Source organism: Trachypithecus francoisi, unplaced genomic scaffold (assembly GCF_009764315.1).
Source record: "Trachypithecus francoisi isolate TF-2019V2 unplaced genomic scaffold, Tfra_2.0 Lachesis_group12, whole genome shotgun sequence".
NCBI lineage: Eukaryota > Metazoa > Chordata > Mammalia > Primates > Cercopithecidae > Trachypithecus > Trachypithecus francoisi.
Window position 1 is genome coordinate 95,527,084 of NW_022681457.1, and position 16,793 is coordinate 95,543,876.

Consider the following 16,793-nt stretch of genomic DNA (forward strand, 5'->3'; position numbering starts at 1 on the left):
GAGATGGAGACCATCCTGGCTAACATGGTGAAACCCTGTCTCTAACAAAAAATACAAAAAATTAGCCAGGCGTCGTAGTGGGCACCTGTGGTCCCAGCTACTCGGGAGGCTGAGGCAGGAGAATGGTGTGAACCTGGGAGGCAGAGCTTGCAGTGAGCCAAGATCGTGCCACTGCACTCCAGCCTGGGCGATAAAGCAAGACTCTGTATCAAAAAAAAAAAAAAAAAAAAAAGTGTTCCTGCCTCCTATCTCCAGTTCCTGGTCCCTAAAGCCCACATTGACATCTCCATTTCCTACAGCACAGTTAGTGATTACCCAGGCTGCCCCCTGCTTCCCACAGCTGACCCACATAGGACCAGGACACCATTAGAATCCCAGCAACTGAATAGTGAGCAGGCATGCCCAAGAGCTTTGGAAGCATAGACCAAGGGCCCTGAGCTGCCACAGTGACCAGATGCTGAGCCAACAAGGCTCCAAGCAATTTCCCTAAGGTGACACAGTGAAGACACAGTGGAACCAAGGCTGGAGTCTCTCTGACTCCAAATCCTACACTCTTCACCCCTTCTTCATATAAGATCCTGCCCGTGTGATGCAGACCCCTCACCCAGTCCTCACCAAATCCTATTGATTCTGTCTTTAAAACAGAACTCGAGGCCGGGCGCGGTGGCTCAAGCCTGTAATCCCAGCACTTTGGGAGGCCGAGACGGGCGGATCACGAGGTCAGGAGATCGAGACCATCCTGACTAACACGGTGAAACCCCGTCTCTACTAAAAAATACAAAAAAAAAACTAGCCGGGCGAGGTGGTGGGCGCCTGTAGTCCCAGCTACTCGGGAGGCTGAGGCAGGAGAATGGCGTAAACCCGGGAGGCGGAGCTTGCAGTGAGCTGAGATCCGGCCACTGCACTCCAGCCTGGGCAACAGAGCGAGACTCCGTCTCAAAAAAAAAAAAAAAAAAAAAAACAGAACTCGAATCCATCTTCTCTTCCTCATCCCCACTGCCAAAGTCCCAGTCTAGGCAGCCATCATCTCATACCTCAACCCCCGCAAAGACCTCTCACTTCCACACTGCCCCTCCCCACTCCACAGTCTTCACCCAGCAATAAAGTGATCTGAAAGCATATATCAGATCATCTCAGTCTCCTCTTAAAGCTTGTTACAGGCTTCCCGCTCACTCATTCACTAAAACAAGATCAGCTCTCCATACCATGGTGCTGAGGTCATGCTTTCATACCGCAGATTGTGACCCATTTGGGAAATCAATCTAGTGAGTTGCAAATAGCACTTTTTAAAATTAAAGTTGAGCAGAAAAGAATAAAAAATAGAGTATCTCTTACATAGTAAGGGTATGTATTCTGTGAAACACAGGCTTGTGTTACATATATATTCATGTATGTGTATGTACAAATTCACAGTGGAACCCATGGTTGCTGTGTGTCAGAATTCTGAAAGTCTCACATCACCTGCCCAGCCCCCACTGCATCAGCCAGGCCAGCTGCGTCTCAAACTGCTCTTCCCATCAGTCTCCGCCCTGCGGTGCAGCATCATGCCATCCCAGTCCTGTGTCTGTCCTGCTGCAGCATCTCTGCATCTGCTGCGTCCCCTGCCTAAGATGTTTTTTGTGTGCTCTGAGTCACTCTTAGCCTGTCACCTCCTCAGAGAAGTATCCTTGACTCACATCTAAAGTAATTCCCTTGCTGTTACTGTCTCTTTATAATTTATCATTATCATATCTGCTTTTTTTCACCTGTTCAACTCCACTAGAATGAAAGCAGGGAACGTGTCTGTGTTCAAGTGCCTGGGTGCAAGATAAATATCTGTAGATGGAAGGAAGGCAGCCCAGATACCCTGGTTCCAGCTCTAACTCTGCCTAGATAAGCCAGGGGGCTTTGGGCAAGTGACTTCCTCATTTCCTCTCCTGTTGCATGAGGGGTTCAAAGTTGATGCTCGATAAGGGCCTTCTCAGTACTGACATTCTAGAATTCTTTTGTCTGGAACTGGAATGTGGGCTGGGAGTTGATGCTCATTTCTTTCCAGCTTATAGAATTTTTCATTTCCTTATCTCATTTGATTTCTACAGTAGCTCCTGGAGGAGGCAAGTCAGGCTGTTCTTGCCTGTGCCATTTACACATTAGAGTAACTGAAACTCAGTGACAGGAATTTTCTCAAACCAGTGGAATAGCAAAACCAGGTTTGGCATCTGTGCTCTTGACTTCTACTTTTATGCTTTGTTCCCTAAAATCACTTGAGTCAGGCCGGGTGTGGTAGCTCATGCCTGTAATCCCAACACTCTGGGAGGCCGAGGTGGGCGGATCAGCTGAGGTCAGGAGTTTGAGACCAGCCTGGCCAACATGATGAAACCCCATCTCTACTAAAAATACAAAAATTAGCGGGTATGGTGGCGGGTGCCTGTAATCCCAGCTACTCGGGAGGCTAAGGCAGGAGAATCGCTTGAACCCAGGAGGCAGAGGCTGCAGTGAGCTGAGATTGCACCATTGCACTCCAGCCTGGGGAACAAGAGTGAGACTTTGTCTCAAAAAAAAAAAAAAAAAAAAAACCACCTGAGTCAGCTTGCTCTGGATGAGAAGAATGAGGACTGTGTAGGAAAAAAGGGGGCTTTCTCAGCTTCTCCTGCCCTACTGGTAATATTACTACTGTCTTACCCTTAGATTGCAGCAGTTTGAGGTCATTAACTCCCTGCACGGTGACATGAGCTAAATCTGATGGTAACTCAGAGAAGCAACCTCCCTGAGTTGCCCTTACAACAGTATTTGGCATTTTTTGTTTTGGTTTGTTTTTTGGTTTTTGGGTTTTTTTGAGACAGGGTCTTGCTGTGTCACCCAGGCTGGAGTGCAGTCACGCAGTCATAGCTCACTGTGTCCTTAAATTCCTGGACTCAAGCAATCCTCCCACCTCAGCCTCATGAGAAGCTGGGACTGCATTATACCCAGCTAATTTTTTTTTTTTTTTTTGGAGAGACAAGGTCTCACTATGTTACCTCAGCTGGTCTTGAGCTCCTGGCCTCAAGCAGTCCTCCCACCTTGCCTCCCAAAGTGCTGAGATTATAGGCATGAGCCACCACACCCCATTTTTACTACATGTTTAAGATAAGAATAACTATCTAATATGGGTCGGGCGCAGTGTGTAATCCCAGCACTTTGGGAAGCTGATACAGGCGAATCACCTGAGACCAGAGGTTCAAGACCAGCCTGAGCAACAAGGCAAAGCTCTGTCTCTACTAAAAATAAATAAGCCATATATGGTAGTGCATGCCTGTAATCCCAGCGACTCAGGGGGCTGCGGCATGAGAATCACTTGAACCCAGGAGGCGGAAGTTGCAGTGAGCCGAGATCTCGCCACTGTACTCTAGCCTGGGCTACAGACAGAGACTCTGTCTCTAAAAAAAATAAATAAATAAAATAAAATAACAATCTATTTTGCATAATTATCATGAGGATTCAGACATTCAGAGGAACATCCAGATTTTCTTCTTTTTCTAAACATCCTGGATGCTATCCTGGATGCTTCCAGTGGATGCTCTCCATTATCCTGGCTGCTCATTGGCCAAGGAGAGTGAGGTGGGGTTGAATGTGCACAGGGCTCCTTCCTTATCATCCTGGTCTCATCCTCTGACTCAGGAACCTGGCGGACCGAGGCTGTGTTCAGCGAGGAAGCACTGATCCAAGTTCCGAGTGACATCCCTCTTCAGAGCGCTGCCACCCTGGGTGTCAATCCCTGCACAGCCTACAGGATGTTGATGGACTTCGAGCAACTGCAGCCAGGTAGGAACCCGGAGTTGGGGGAGCAGGCCAGGGTCTCCCAACTAGGGTGCCACTCACATCCTGACCCCAAGGCCAGGAGAACTTGCAAGGTGGAGGTTTTGGCAGGGTGATGGACCTCCCACCTGGGTGAATGTTGTTGCTTTCATGTAGAAAGATGTTAGCTTGGTTTCTAGGAAGCATGCTGAAACCTCACGAGGAGTACACTCTCGAAAACTGCTGCAGGGTCACATTCCCTAGAGCTTGGGATTGAATTCTGTCATTCAGCAAAAATGTGTTGAGCTGTGTTAAGCTCTGGGATACAAAGCCAGACAAGATAGACACAGTCCCTGTGTTTTCAGTAAAACGCTGAACTTAGTGTTAATAATTCCACTCAGCGTTTACATAGCACTTTCCAGTTCACAGAAGTGCCTTGACAGGCATTATCCCCATTGAGTGCATTAAATCTTCAAAGTGTTGCAGTGAGGTTGGTACCATCATTGGTTAAGAGCTCAAGCTTTGGGCAGATAACCTGGGTCTGACCCCAGGCTTCACCTTTCCCTGACTGTGAATTCGCCTCTCAAATCATCAGATTTTTCTTCTGTAAAATGGAGACTAAAGAACGTGGAGGGTGAAACACTACAGCATAACACTTCACACAGTGCTGGGCATACAGTGCAGAGACTGTCCACTGCTTTTATTCATCTTCCCTTTCATAAATGGGAAAACTGAGGTCCAGAAAGGTAAACTATTGGCAGGAGATCAGCCAGCAAGTAAATGACAAAGCCAAGCGTTTTATTTGGGTTCCCCTGAAAGCGGAGCCGAAGACCAGGACTGGGTGCAGACAGTTTGTTTCGGAAGCAGAAGTGAGGGGAGTGGGGAGAGTGAGACCGAGATGGAGGCAAAGCCCAGGAAGCCCGGTTACCGCTATGGGCAACTACTGCTCGGGCTGTTTTTTTGAGACGGAATCTCACTCTGTCGCCCAGGCTGGAGTGCCGTGGCACGGGCTCACTGCAACCTCCGCCTCCCGGTTTCGAGGGACTATAGGCCCCTGCCACCACACCCGGCTAATTTTTGAAGTTTTAGTAGAAACAGGGTTTCACCACGTTGGCCAGGCTCGTCTTAAGCTCCTGACCTTGTGATCCGCCCACCTCAGTCTCCCAAAGTGCTGGGATTACAGGCGTGAGCCACGCCCCCCACTGGCCTGCTCAGTCTTGCTGGGGGCCCTCTGAAGACTCTCATAGAACCCACCGCAGAATTAACCCTTAAGGCCGGGCATGGTGGCGGCGCCTGTGATCCCAGCTCCTCAGGAGGCTGAGGCAGGAGAATCGCTTGAACCTGGGAGGCAGAGGTTGCAGTGAGCCGAGATTGTGCCGCTGCACTCCAGCCTGGGCAACAGAACAAGACCCATCTCAAAAAAGAAAAACTAACCCTTGAATGATGAGTTTTCCACTAATTCTCATACCCCATTGTTTAAGAGTCACCCTAAGGGCATTAACTTCCTGGGCTGCCTCTGCACACCTTGCTCATCTGTGAGGCGCAGTGGCTATAGAACTCACCCAAGCCACCTCTCATGCCAGTGAGGAAACTGAGGCCCAGAGCTGTTGGAGTGTGATGAAACATGGTGCCCAGCCACTGTCCAAGGCCTGGCTGAAAGCCGATGCCAGTTCCCACAAAGAGAAATACAGGATTCTCACAACTATGGCAGAGGAGTCCTGGGAGCGTTTGGTAGAGAAAAACAGTGGCTGTGACCAGGGACCTTTGCTGGAGTCCTAGTGCAGCAGACGCTTTGTTTGCCTGCATCCCATGCCCTAAAGCCACCTCCCATTTGGGCTGCAGCTGTGGTAACAGATCTAGGCATTTCGACACTGCCCACCCTCAGTACCCACTGTGCACCTCTCCACTTTCCTGCCTCAAGGCTGATGTGGCCAGAACTGTTGAGTAAACTTAGGATCTTGACAAATGGTGAGAATTACATTTTACATTGTGATCAGTTTATACAAATAGGGATATATATATATATAATGGAAACCAAAGTTTCGTGAAATACCCTTACTATGTGTGACATACTCTGTTATTTTTTATTCTCCTCTCAATTTTAACTTTAAAAAAATGCTGCTTATAGCCAACTAGATTGATTCATGATCCACTAGTGGGTGACAACCTGTACATTGACCCCTGGTGAAGGAGGGTGGGCATTCTTCTTCCAGGAAGTCCTCTATCTCTAGTTTCAGCCTATTGTGTGACAGATCCCTGCTGTCTCTCAAAAACCAGAAAGCATTTCAAAGTCAACAAAGCACTTTCCCAGACACGATGCATTTGACTCTAATCAGGGGCACTTTTTTTTTTTTTCATACAGAGAGTCTTGCTCTGTCGCCCAGGCTGGAGTACAGTGGCATGATCTTGGCTCACGGCAACCTCCGCCTCCCGGGTTCAAGCGATTCTCCTGCCTCAGCCTCCCTAGTAGCTGGGATTACATTTTAAGGGAAGGAAACTGAAGTTCACAGAGGTCATAACTTGCCCTGTCTGTTTAGTTACAATCATTGGTGAAACTGAGACTCATGCCCAGGTCCGTCTCATTCTAGAGCCCACATTTTTCCCAGCATGCCACACTGCCTTCCCCAGTGGCCAGGTCCAAAGCTAAACCTGGGCTTTGCCATAAAACTGTAGGACCCTGTTTCAGGGGCTGCCAATTTCTCCAGCACAGCTCTAATCCCATTTCAAGGCAGTACGCCTTTATTAAACACTGCGGAGGGGAATAGGGCATGGTCCTTCCCTCTCAAGAAGCTACAAGCTTTTCATAGAAATGGACCTATATACAACAAAGTGTAAGACTAAGACGGGGCAGACCAGCACTGTGGGAGCACATAGAGGGAACAATCCAGGAAGGCTTCACGAAGGCTGCACTTGAGCTGCACTTCAAAGGATCTACAGGATTTCAATAGGAAGGAAGAGAGAAGGAGGGAAACATTGCAAACCAAGGAAATAACCTAAGCAAAGACCTGAGGACATAAAAGTTGGGAGGATTATGAAGGCTATAAAATCTTTTCCATAGCAGGGCAGGGTCTAAATTATGTCCAGTGCAGATGCTGAATTACCAAGTCCTGGGAGGCATCGTGAGTGTTGTGGAAGTTTAGGAAGCATTAGGGAAACAGTGAGAAACAATGTAAGCTCTGAGAAGACTCAGCAGCCAGGTTCTGGGTCCCTGTTGAGCCTGAGGACTCCCTTGCCTATAGTAGGATCCCCAGCTGGAAGCCTTTGACCTATTGCAGATCTATACAGGGCTTGATTTGGTTCTCTTCCTGGCTCCACAGGGGATTCTGTCATCCAGAATGCATCCAACAGCGGAGTGGGGCAAGCAGTCATCCAGATCGCCGCAGCCCTGGGCCTAAGAACCATCAATGTGGTCCGAGACAGGTGCGTGGGGAGGAGGCTTCATCCCAGACCACAACTTCAGCCTTTCCCACCTCCCATCCCTGCGGTGCCCACTTGTACACCAGAGGGCGCCCTTGCATAAGCATAAACTGGCCTTAGGTGTCACTAACGGAGTTGGTGGCTGAAACAGATGAGTCAGCCCTAAGAAATGAAGTCCAGCTGAGTTTTGGCGATAGGATGAGTGAATCTGAAATGTAAAGAGAGGGCAGGAAGGAGGTGGAGACTGCCCTTACTGAACAGCTAAGACTTTCTGAGACTCTTGGCTTGTGATAACCTCATGTTTTCAAAACCCCAGTTCATATTTGGGAATGTTTTGAGATGTATTATTCTTTCTGTGAACTGTCTAACCCAAGGCCCCTTTACCCTTGCTTTTGTGTGGTACTTGGAAGTGCACTAAATACAGACAGGAAGGAGACAGAGGCAGGTTTGTCATCTGTCTTTTACAGATGAGGAAACTGAAATTTTAGAGAGCAGCTTGCCCTGGAAGACACAGCAAGTCAGTAACAGACTCGGTGTCCTCACTCTCTTTCCATCATATCGTCCAGTTTCTCTAAGCCTCAGTGTTCATGAATGTGGCTGTGGCTGTCATGGAAGCCCAGTCTTAGTATAATTGACACCAGCTTCAGTTCCTCACTTGTACTAACAAAAATCATTCTGTTTGCCTTAACCAAAGAGACCCAGGACCACTCCCGGGCTAGAGTGTGTGTGCACAACACTCTGAAGGGCCCTTGAAAAGAGGGGGAAGTGGAGTTTGTCTTTTCAGTAGAAGAAATCAGGAAGTTAAGTGACTTCTTCCTGGGCACAGATGGCTTCTAGCACTATTGAGCTGTCAGGGCCTGTGGAAACCACCCAGTCTCACTCTATTTCCAGTGAGGAGACAGCCAAGAGCTATTGAAGCCAGATGAAATTAGGTGGCTGTTCCCTGCTCAAGCCTGGCTTAAACCTAACCCCAGCTTCCTGCAAAAAGAAGCATGGTTCTCCCAGCTGTGGCAGAGGGGTCCTGGGAGACTTTGGTGGAAAAAGCCAGCAGATGTGACCAGGGAACTATATTTGGTTTCCAGACCTGATATCCAGAAGCTGAGTGACAGACTGAAGAGTCTGGGGGCTGAGCATGTCATCACAGAAGAGAAGCTAAGAAGGCCCGAAATGAAAAACTTCTTTAAGGTACCTAGTAAGAGGGACACTGCTCCTCCAGTCCACGCACATCTCCCTGAAGAAAGTTGACATGCATTAGAGAAGCTGGGGACTGGCACCATTGTTCCTCTCTGGAAACCTCCCTTTGCCTCTTCTTGGTTGGTTAAAGCCCGTTCTCCCAGCCAGGTGGCAAGCAGCATGCATTAAGTGCCCAGATGCTGGGAGGGAGGCACGAGAAACAGACAGAGTTTAGGAAACCCAGTGTGACTTGCAGTTTTAAACATTTGTGGTGGGCCACGTCAGCCCACATGTGTGACTCTAAGAACTGGCAGGAGAGGACCTGAGGAAACAGAGACACAGAAAGAGAAAGGAAAGAAGTAACCTTTCCCAACTACCTGCCTTGATTTTATCTGATAATTTCCACAAAAGCTATTCAAAGGAACTGCTATCTGTTTTACTCAGAAAAGAGGAAGTGCTTAACCAAAATCATGCAGTTTATAAGGGGGAGGATCACAGCTGGCCTCAGTCTCTCTGAACTTAAAGCCTCTTAACCTTCCAGAACCTCCACCCCACAACATGCCTAGTAAGTGACCAGACCCCCAGCCCCTTTTTACTGAACCATCTGGAGGAACCAAAGACACACACTCGAGAGCGTGCGCTTCTTGCAAACATTTCTGAGGCAGTAGATCAGCATATATAATACTAGCTGAATCACAAGGACTGAAAAGGGGAGCACACAGGGAGCCGAAGCCCACCAAACTGCATGCAGATGCCCTCTGCCTATTCTTTCCCAGAGAAGGTGAGTTCTGCCAGGTCCTAAAATGGACAACAGGATTAAGTTGCTACAGAAAAGGCCCTTGGCCAGATGAGGTGGGTCATGCCTGTAATCCCAACACTTTGGGAGGCCAAGGCAGGCGGATTGCTTGAGTCTGAGAGTTTGAGACTAGCCTGAGCAACATAGTGAGACCTCTGTCTCTACAAAAACATTTTTAATTATCTGGGCATCATGATACACATCTGCAGTTCCAGCTACTCGGGAGGCTGAGGTGGGAGGATTGCTTGAGCCTGGGAGGGTGAGGTAGCAGTGAGCCACGATTGCACCACTGCACTCCAGCCTGGGTAACAGAGCGAGACCCTGTCTTAGGAAGGAAAAGAAAAAAGGAAGAAAAGACCCTTCCTAAGCAGAGAAAAAGGTGAGTTCAAAGGCATAAACACATACACACATGCGTGTACGCAAACAAAGGCATAAACATCTCATTTTATTTACTCCCTCCTTCTAACACAGCACTTGGGCAAGCTTCATACCCCACATGTAGAGGGGGGTTGCTCCCTCACTGCACTTCTATTGCTTTCCAGGACATGCCCCAGCCACGGCTTGCTCTCAACTGTGTCGGTGGGAAAAGCTCCACAGAGCTGCTGCGGCAGTTAGCGTAAGTCCCTTGGGCCTGCAGGTCCAGCTCGCCGGAGCTCTCCAGGTCTTTAGCTGGGAGGACCATCAAGTGACCGAGTCCCAGTGGCCAGTTCAAGCCAAGACCAGGTCAGCACAATGTTGAGTGGAAACTAGGACCAAAGTCATCCAGCTATTTGGGCACTGCTTTCTCAGCCTCCTCCTTTGTAGATGACCAAAAGGCCTATCCAGCTTTATTTTTCCAAGGGACCCCAGAAGTAGACTGCTAAGCTGTCTGCCAGAGAGGAATAGTCAAGGATTTATAACCTAGGGATGTCTGAAAAAATCACTTAGTCCTGGCTTATTTAACCTTCCAAATTTGTACTACCTTTTAAAATAGATTCTAATTTTAAAGGGAACATTATGCTTATTACAAAACATTTTGAAAACATGTAAAAGTGCAAAGGAAAACTTAAGCATAAAAGTTTCCTGTTGGCTGGGACTGTGGCTCATGCCTATTATCCCAGTACTTTGGGAGGCCAAGGAGAAAGCATCACTTGAGGCCAGGAGTTCGAGACCAGCCTGGGTAACACAGCGAGACCCGATCACTACAAAAAAAAATTTGATTTTTTTTTTTAAGTTACCTGGCCAGGCATGGTGGTTCATGCTTATAAAATCCCAAAAAGACGAGCAGATCACTTGAGGTCAGGAGTTTAAGACCAGCCTGGCCAACATGGCGAAACTCCATCCCTACTAAAAATACAAAAAAACTAGCTGGGTGTGGTGGCAGGCACCTGTAATCCCAGCTAGTCGGGAGGCTAAGGCACAAGAATCATTTGAATCCAGGAGGTGGAGGTTGCAGTGAGCTGAGATCATTCTACTCCAGCCTGGGTGACAGAGGGAGATTCCATCTCAAAAAAGAAATAAAAGTTACCTATCACCCCACCACCAAGGGGGATAAGCCTTGTTGACAATATTAATGCATGTCCTTCCATTCTTCTTTCCTTTAATATAAGCTTCTAGGCCGGGCACGATGGCTCACGCCTGTAATCCCAGCACTTTGGGAGGCCGAGGTGGGCTGATCATGAGGTCAGGAGATTGAGACCGTCCTGACTAACACAGTAAAACCCCGTCTCTGCTAAAAATACAAAAAATTAGCTGGGCATGGTGGTGGGCACCTGTAGTCCCAGCTACTGGGGAGGCTGAGGCAGGAGAATGTCGTGAACCCAGGAGGTGGAGCTTGCAGTGGGCCGAGATCGCGCCACTGCACTCCAGCCTGGGCAACAGAGGGAGACTCCGTCTCAAAAATAAATAAATAAATAAAATAAGCTTCTTGAGCTAGAGTGTGCGTAAAAAGACACTTCCTAACTAAAGCAGGAACCCCCTCAGTAGCACGGATTCAGCTAGCACATACTTGCTAAGCACTTACTAGCAACCAGGCACAGAGAGGGCCGTGGCACTGATGCGCCCTCTGAGATCTCACAGGCTAGATGAGCAGGTGAGTCACGTGGCCAGAGCGCTGTGGCGAGTATTCATCGTGTACCAGACTGTGCAGTGCTTGACTTACCTCTCCCACAACCACCTAGACAGGGGGTGCAGTTCTAATCTCTGTTTTATACTTTTCAAAAATGAGGCCCAGGCCGGGTGCGGTGGCTCATGCATGTAAACCTAGCCCTTTGGGAGGCCGAAGCAAGTGGATCACCTGAGGTCAAGAATTCGAGACCAGCCTGGCCAACATGGTGAAACCTCGTCTCTACTAAAACTACAAAAATTAGCCAGGCATGGTGGTAGGCACCTGTAATCCCAGCTACTTGGGAGGCTAAGGCAGGAAAATCGCTTGAACCCAGTAGGTGGAGGTTGCAGTGAGCCAAGATCATGTCATTGCACTCCAACCTGGGCTTCAGTGACAGACTGTGTCTCAAAAAAAAAAAAAACAAGGCTCAAAGAGGTCAAGTACCTGGCCCAAAGTCTAGTCAGCAGGAGAGCCAGGCTTGACCCCACATTTGAGCACGCCGCTTCAGCCCTACACCTGACGCCCCTGTGGCAGACCTCAATCCCAATGTCATTGCAGGAGGAAGCGTTGTGCAGTGGTTATGAGTGTAGGCACTGGAGTCAGAATGACTGGGTTCAAGCCCCAGCTCTGTCTGTGACTTACTAGCTGTGGGCCTATGGAAAGTTAGGCAATACGTGAAAAGCAATCCAGGCCTCCGTCTCTTCATCTTTAAAATGGGGGTTTTATAAACCCTCTGCCTCTGAAGGGTAATCTAACACAGGGGCCCCCACGTCTCAAACCAGTGCCAGTTCGTGGCCTGTTAGGAACCAGGTCACACAGCAGGAGGTGAGTGGTGGGTGAACGAGCATGACTCCCTGAGCTCTGCCTCCTGACAGATCAGCGGCAACATTCGATTCTCATAGGCCTGTGAACCCTGTTGTGAACCACGCATGCAAGGGATCCAGGTCCCGTGCTCCTTATGAGAATCTAATGCCTGAGGATCTGAGGTGGAACAGTTTCATCCCAAAACCATCTTTCCTCCTCCAGTCCATGGAAAAATTGTCTTCCATGAAACTGGTCCTGGTGCTAACAAGGTTAGGGACCACTGGTCTAAAGGACACTGGGTGATATACAAATTGCTGTACAAGTGATGGATGGGCTTCAGCTTTCTCGTCTCTAAAACAAGGTTGTTATGAGGATTCCCTGAGGCAGTACATGCAAAATGCTTAGAACTGTGCCTGGCACATAGTAGAAGCCTGGTAAGTGTTAGTTACTAGTCTGGATAGACCAAGTGCGGCAGGGATACAGAGGAGAGAGGGCTTGGCTCCCAGGAGCTACTTTCTACAGCAGGTGGCAGTCGAGGGGCACTTAAGACCAAACTACCCAGCAGCCTCAGGGACAGAGGTACCTGCCCTAGGACAGCAGCTCCTTCCATTCGGTAGTTTTCAAAGTCTACCTTGTGTTGTCCCCAAATGTGCTTGAGGTCATCCTTGATCAACAGACTCCTAGAAGAGCCAGGGAGTGGGGAGGGGAACACAGGTTAAGTCAAGCATGTGAACTCCAGGCTTATTCACTTAGAAATTATATTAGCTTCACTCCTGTATGTCAGCTGATGTCGGGGTGTGAGTGTCAGACAGTAGGTACTGAGAAGGCACCTCCTGCAGTGAGAGGACGCTTGTCATTGTTCCTTCCACCATCCACATCACTCCTTATCTGTAGATATCTGTAGAGCTGTTTCCTCACATTGATTCTTAGAATGAGCATTGACAGATGAAGAGATGAGGTCTGGGCCATTTTCACTGCATCACCCAAGGTCGGACACCTGTAGTGAGAGCAGAGCCAAGGCTGAACTCAGGCCTCGAGCTCATCTGGGGAGAGCAAGTTTCTTTTCAGCACTTAATCAAAACCTGACTGATTGGGTTAGATCAGTGGATTCCCAACCCTGGCTAAACATCCAAGTCATCCAGATGGGGTGTGTGTGTGTGTGTGTGTGTGTTTAATATACATTCTTGTCTCCTGATTCACTGGGTCTGGGATTGGACCTAGGAATCTGGTTTCTTTGTTGTTTTGTTTTATATTCAGACGGTCTCACTGTGTTGCCTAGGTTGGGGTGCAGCAGTGCAATCTCAGCTCACTGCAGCCTCAACCTCCCAGTCTCAAGTGGTCCTCCCACCTCAGCCTCCTGAGTGGGACCACAGACATGTACCACCATGTGCAGCTGATTTTTTTTATTATTATTTGTAGACACAGGGTCTCACTATGTTGCCCAGGCTGGTCTCAAACTCCTGGGCTCAGGCAATCCTCCCACCTTGGCCTCCCAAAGCGCTGGTATTACAGGTGTGAGCTGCTATCCCCAGCATGCATGCATTTATTTATTTATTTATTTATTTATTTATTTACTGAGATAGAGTCTCACTCTGCTGCCCAGTCTAGGGTGCAGTAGTGTGATCAGGGCTCACTGCAGCCTCAATTTCATGCCCTCAAGTGATTCTCCCACCTCAGCCTCCCAAGAAGCTGAGATCACAGGCATGCCACCTTGCCTGGCTAATTTTTTGTACTTTTTTTGTAGAGATGGGTTCTCCTTTTGTTGCCCAAGCTGGTCTTGAACTCCTGGGCTCAAGTGATCCACCTGCCTCAGCCTCCCAAAGTGCTGGAATTATAGGCATGAGCCACTGCACCCAGGTGGAATCTGTATTTTTCAACCTTCCCCAGAGATTCTGAGAGCAGGATTTAGGAACCAGGGTTGAAGTAGAAGCACCATGTTCAGGAAGGGCTCTGTCTCTGCTTTGCACCCAGTCTTTGTTCTCTTTGGACTCTTTAGGCGTGGAGGAACCATGGTAACCTATGGGGGGATGGCCAAGCAGCCCGTCATAGCCTCTGTGGTAAGCTGGGTCGGAGGGAGGCATGCCTGGAGCCGGGCCGGACACCTCAGCCTGGCCACATCCCCTGGCACGACAGCTGTCTTAACTTAGGCAATGCCCTGTCCCTGGAGGGGAGTCTGTACCCTTAAGCGACGCCTGAAGTTCTTGCCCTCAGAGCCCAGCATGTCCTTCCTGTGTCTGCAGAGCCTGCTCATTTTTAAGGATCTCAAACTTCGGGGCTTTTGGTTGTCCCAGTGGAAGAAGGACCACAGTCCAGGTGAGTGCACGGTCCAGTGCAAGGAGTCACAGATGAGGGCGGTGCCTAAAAATGGCAGCAGAAATGACCAGCTACTGAGCCCTGGAGGGGTGATTGGGTCCCCAGCCCCACAGAAAGATCAAAGAGAATAGCCTTAGGCCAGCTACAGTCAGCAAATAGTTATTGGACTAAACTAGGTTAGTCTTAGGGGCACAGAACAAAACAGACACTGCCCCCATCCTGAAGAGCTGACAGTGGGGAAAGATGGATAGCGAAGTAGAGAGAATAGACTCTGGAGCCAGCCTGCCTGGGTTCAAATCTGCTTCCACACTACTGGGTAGAGGTTCTGCCTAGACAGTGGTGGGACCCTGGGCAAGTTACTTAATCTCTGCCTCAGTTTAAATTCATAAGTTTAAACTCTTGTTAGCCGTGTTTGACAGAGGAGGAAATCGAGGTTCAGAGTGATTAAGTAGTATGCCCAAAGTCACCTCCCCACGGGGAGGGATGCAGCCAGGATGTGAACAGATCATCTCCTGTTCATCTCCTGGAGGACTGGCTCCCTAGAGTGGGATCTCCAAACTCAGGATGAAGAATAACATGGGATTATCCAAGTGAAGGGGAGGAAGGTGGTGGCGTGAGTACAGTGTTTCAGGCAGAAAAAATCGAAAATCACATGTGCAACGGGGCACTGAAAGTGCTTCCGAGCGACCTGGAGTACTAGATCTGAGCTGGGGCTGAGAAATTGGGTGAGTGGGTTGTGACCAGGTTACAAAAGGCCTTATAAACCTGATTAAGGCATTCAGACTCACTGGGGGTTTTTTGCTGTTTTGGGGGGTTATTTGTTTTGAGGCAAGGTATCGCTCTGTTGCCCTGGCTGGAGTGCAGTGGTGTGTTCACAGCTCACTGCAGCCTCAACCTCCTCGGCTCAGGTGATCCTCCCACCTCAGCCTCCCAAGTAGCTAGGACCACAGGCACATGCCACCATGTCCAGCTAGTTTTTGTATTTTAAGTAGAGATGGGGTTTCTTTTTTTTCTCTTCTTCTTTTTTTTTGTTTTTTTTTTTTCGAGATGGGGTTTCATCATGTTGCCCAGACTGGTCTCAAACTCCTGGGCTCAAGGGATCCACCCACCTCAGCCTCCCAGAGTGCTGGGATTATAGGCATGAGTTACTGCGCCCAGCCAAGACTCACTCTTAAAGGCACCTGAGGAGCCACTAAAGTGTTTTAACCAGTAGATATGACTAGATTTGAAGGTTGAATGAATGTATGTCTGTGGGAAAACACTTCTTCGCCAAGGCCTTCACTGCTCAACTTCCTGTACCATACAGGATCCTTCACAGGAGGCAGGCCCAGGGAGGGGATGTGCGTGGCCTCAGGTCGTGGGGTTCTAAGGGAGTCCTGGGCTCTCAGGGAGAGCTCCTTTTCCTGAGCAGAGCTCGACTATTCCACATCACTTGGCATCCCAGGCACACCCACTCCCTCCCCAGGCCTCCTCTGGCCTCCCTGCCTCCGCCATCCTTCTCCTCCCGCCATTCAGTGCTCCTGGCTCCACTGCGGCTAGGTTCTGTGAGTCTGTGCCATCTTAATCACCACTCTGAAGAGTGGTCTCTGCCTGCCGCCCCTCAGACCCTAGAGCCACTCCTATGTTCCTCTCTCCCCACCTGGACCTCACTGTCCTGAAGACAGGCAGGGACCGGGCTGCCTCCACAGCTACCCCTATCCTTGGCACAGCCAGGACTCAAGGCTTTATTGGAGCTCGGTGCCAGCTCCTGTCCATAGGGCAGCCCCATGCCACATCTCACCAATCTCCAGCTGCTGTTCCCCTGTCTGATTTCCTCCAACCTCCCACAGACCAGTTCAAGGAGCTGATCCTCACACTGTGCGATCTCATCCGCCGAGGCCAACTCACAGCCCCTGCCTGCTCCCAGGTCCCGCTGCAGGACTACCAGTCTGCTTTGGAAGCCTCCATGAAGCCCTTCATGTCTTCAAAGCAGATTCTCACCATGTGATCATCCCAAAAGAGCCGGAGTGACGTGGGAGGGGAGGCGGATCTGAGGGGCTGGGTGCAGGCCCCTCAGTCGGGGTTCCCACCTTCCCCAGACTACTGCTCTCCTCACTGCCTCTTCCTATTAGGAGGATGGTGAAGCCAGCCGTGGTTTTCCCCAGGGCCAGCCTTAAGGTATCTAATAAAGTCTGAACTCTCCCTTCCAAAAAGTAGAAGTCATCCCTGTCAAGAAGGACCGTCACTCTGCACTGGTCAGCTCACAGCACCAAGAGGCCCCCTTCCTGCTTTTCTGTCACGTGTTCCCCCAGTAATCATTTTCTGACCACCCTGAAAGCAAAGCCTGGGTGGGCACTGCCAGGGCAAAGACCAGTAGGCCACCATCCCTGGCTTCAAGCTGCACAAGCCCACAGAGGAGGGTCCTGTAGAACAAGTGCTTTGCTGTGCTTCTCAGGAGTGTGCGGCCCGGTC

The 16,793-nt window shown here is 49.5% G+C and overlaps 1 protein-coding gene across 1 annotated transcript in view; it reads left to right on the forward strand.

The window, feature by feature from the left end:
- MECR (mitochondrial trans-2-enoyl-CoA reductase) overlaps nucleotides 1–16,534 on the forward strand; it is a 38,156-nt gene extending 21,622 nt beyond the window's left edge. The window contains exons 4-10 of the mRNA XM_033227432.1: nucleotides 3,637–3,780; nucleotides 7,071–7,173; nucleotides 8,253–8,355; nucleotides 9,682–9,755; nucleotides 14,026–14,086; nucleotides 14,270–14,342; nucleotides 16,172–16,534. Coding sequence (XP_033083323.1) covers nucleotides 3,637–3,780; nucleotides 7,071–7,173; nucleotides 8,253–8,355; nucleotides 9,682–9,755; nucleotides 14,026–14,086; nucleotides 14,270–14,342; nucleotides 16,172–16,329 — 716 coding nt within the window. The 3' untranslated portion in view covers nucleotides 16,330–16,534. The remainder of the gene's footprint in view (nucleotides 1–3,636; nucleotides 3,781–7,070; nucleotides 7,174–8,252; nucleotides 8,356–9,681; nucleotides 9,756–14,025; nucleotides 14,087–14,269; nucleotides 14,343–16,171) is intronic.
- Nucleotides 16,535–16,793: the final 259 nt, after the last annotated feature.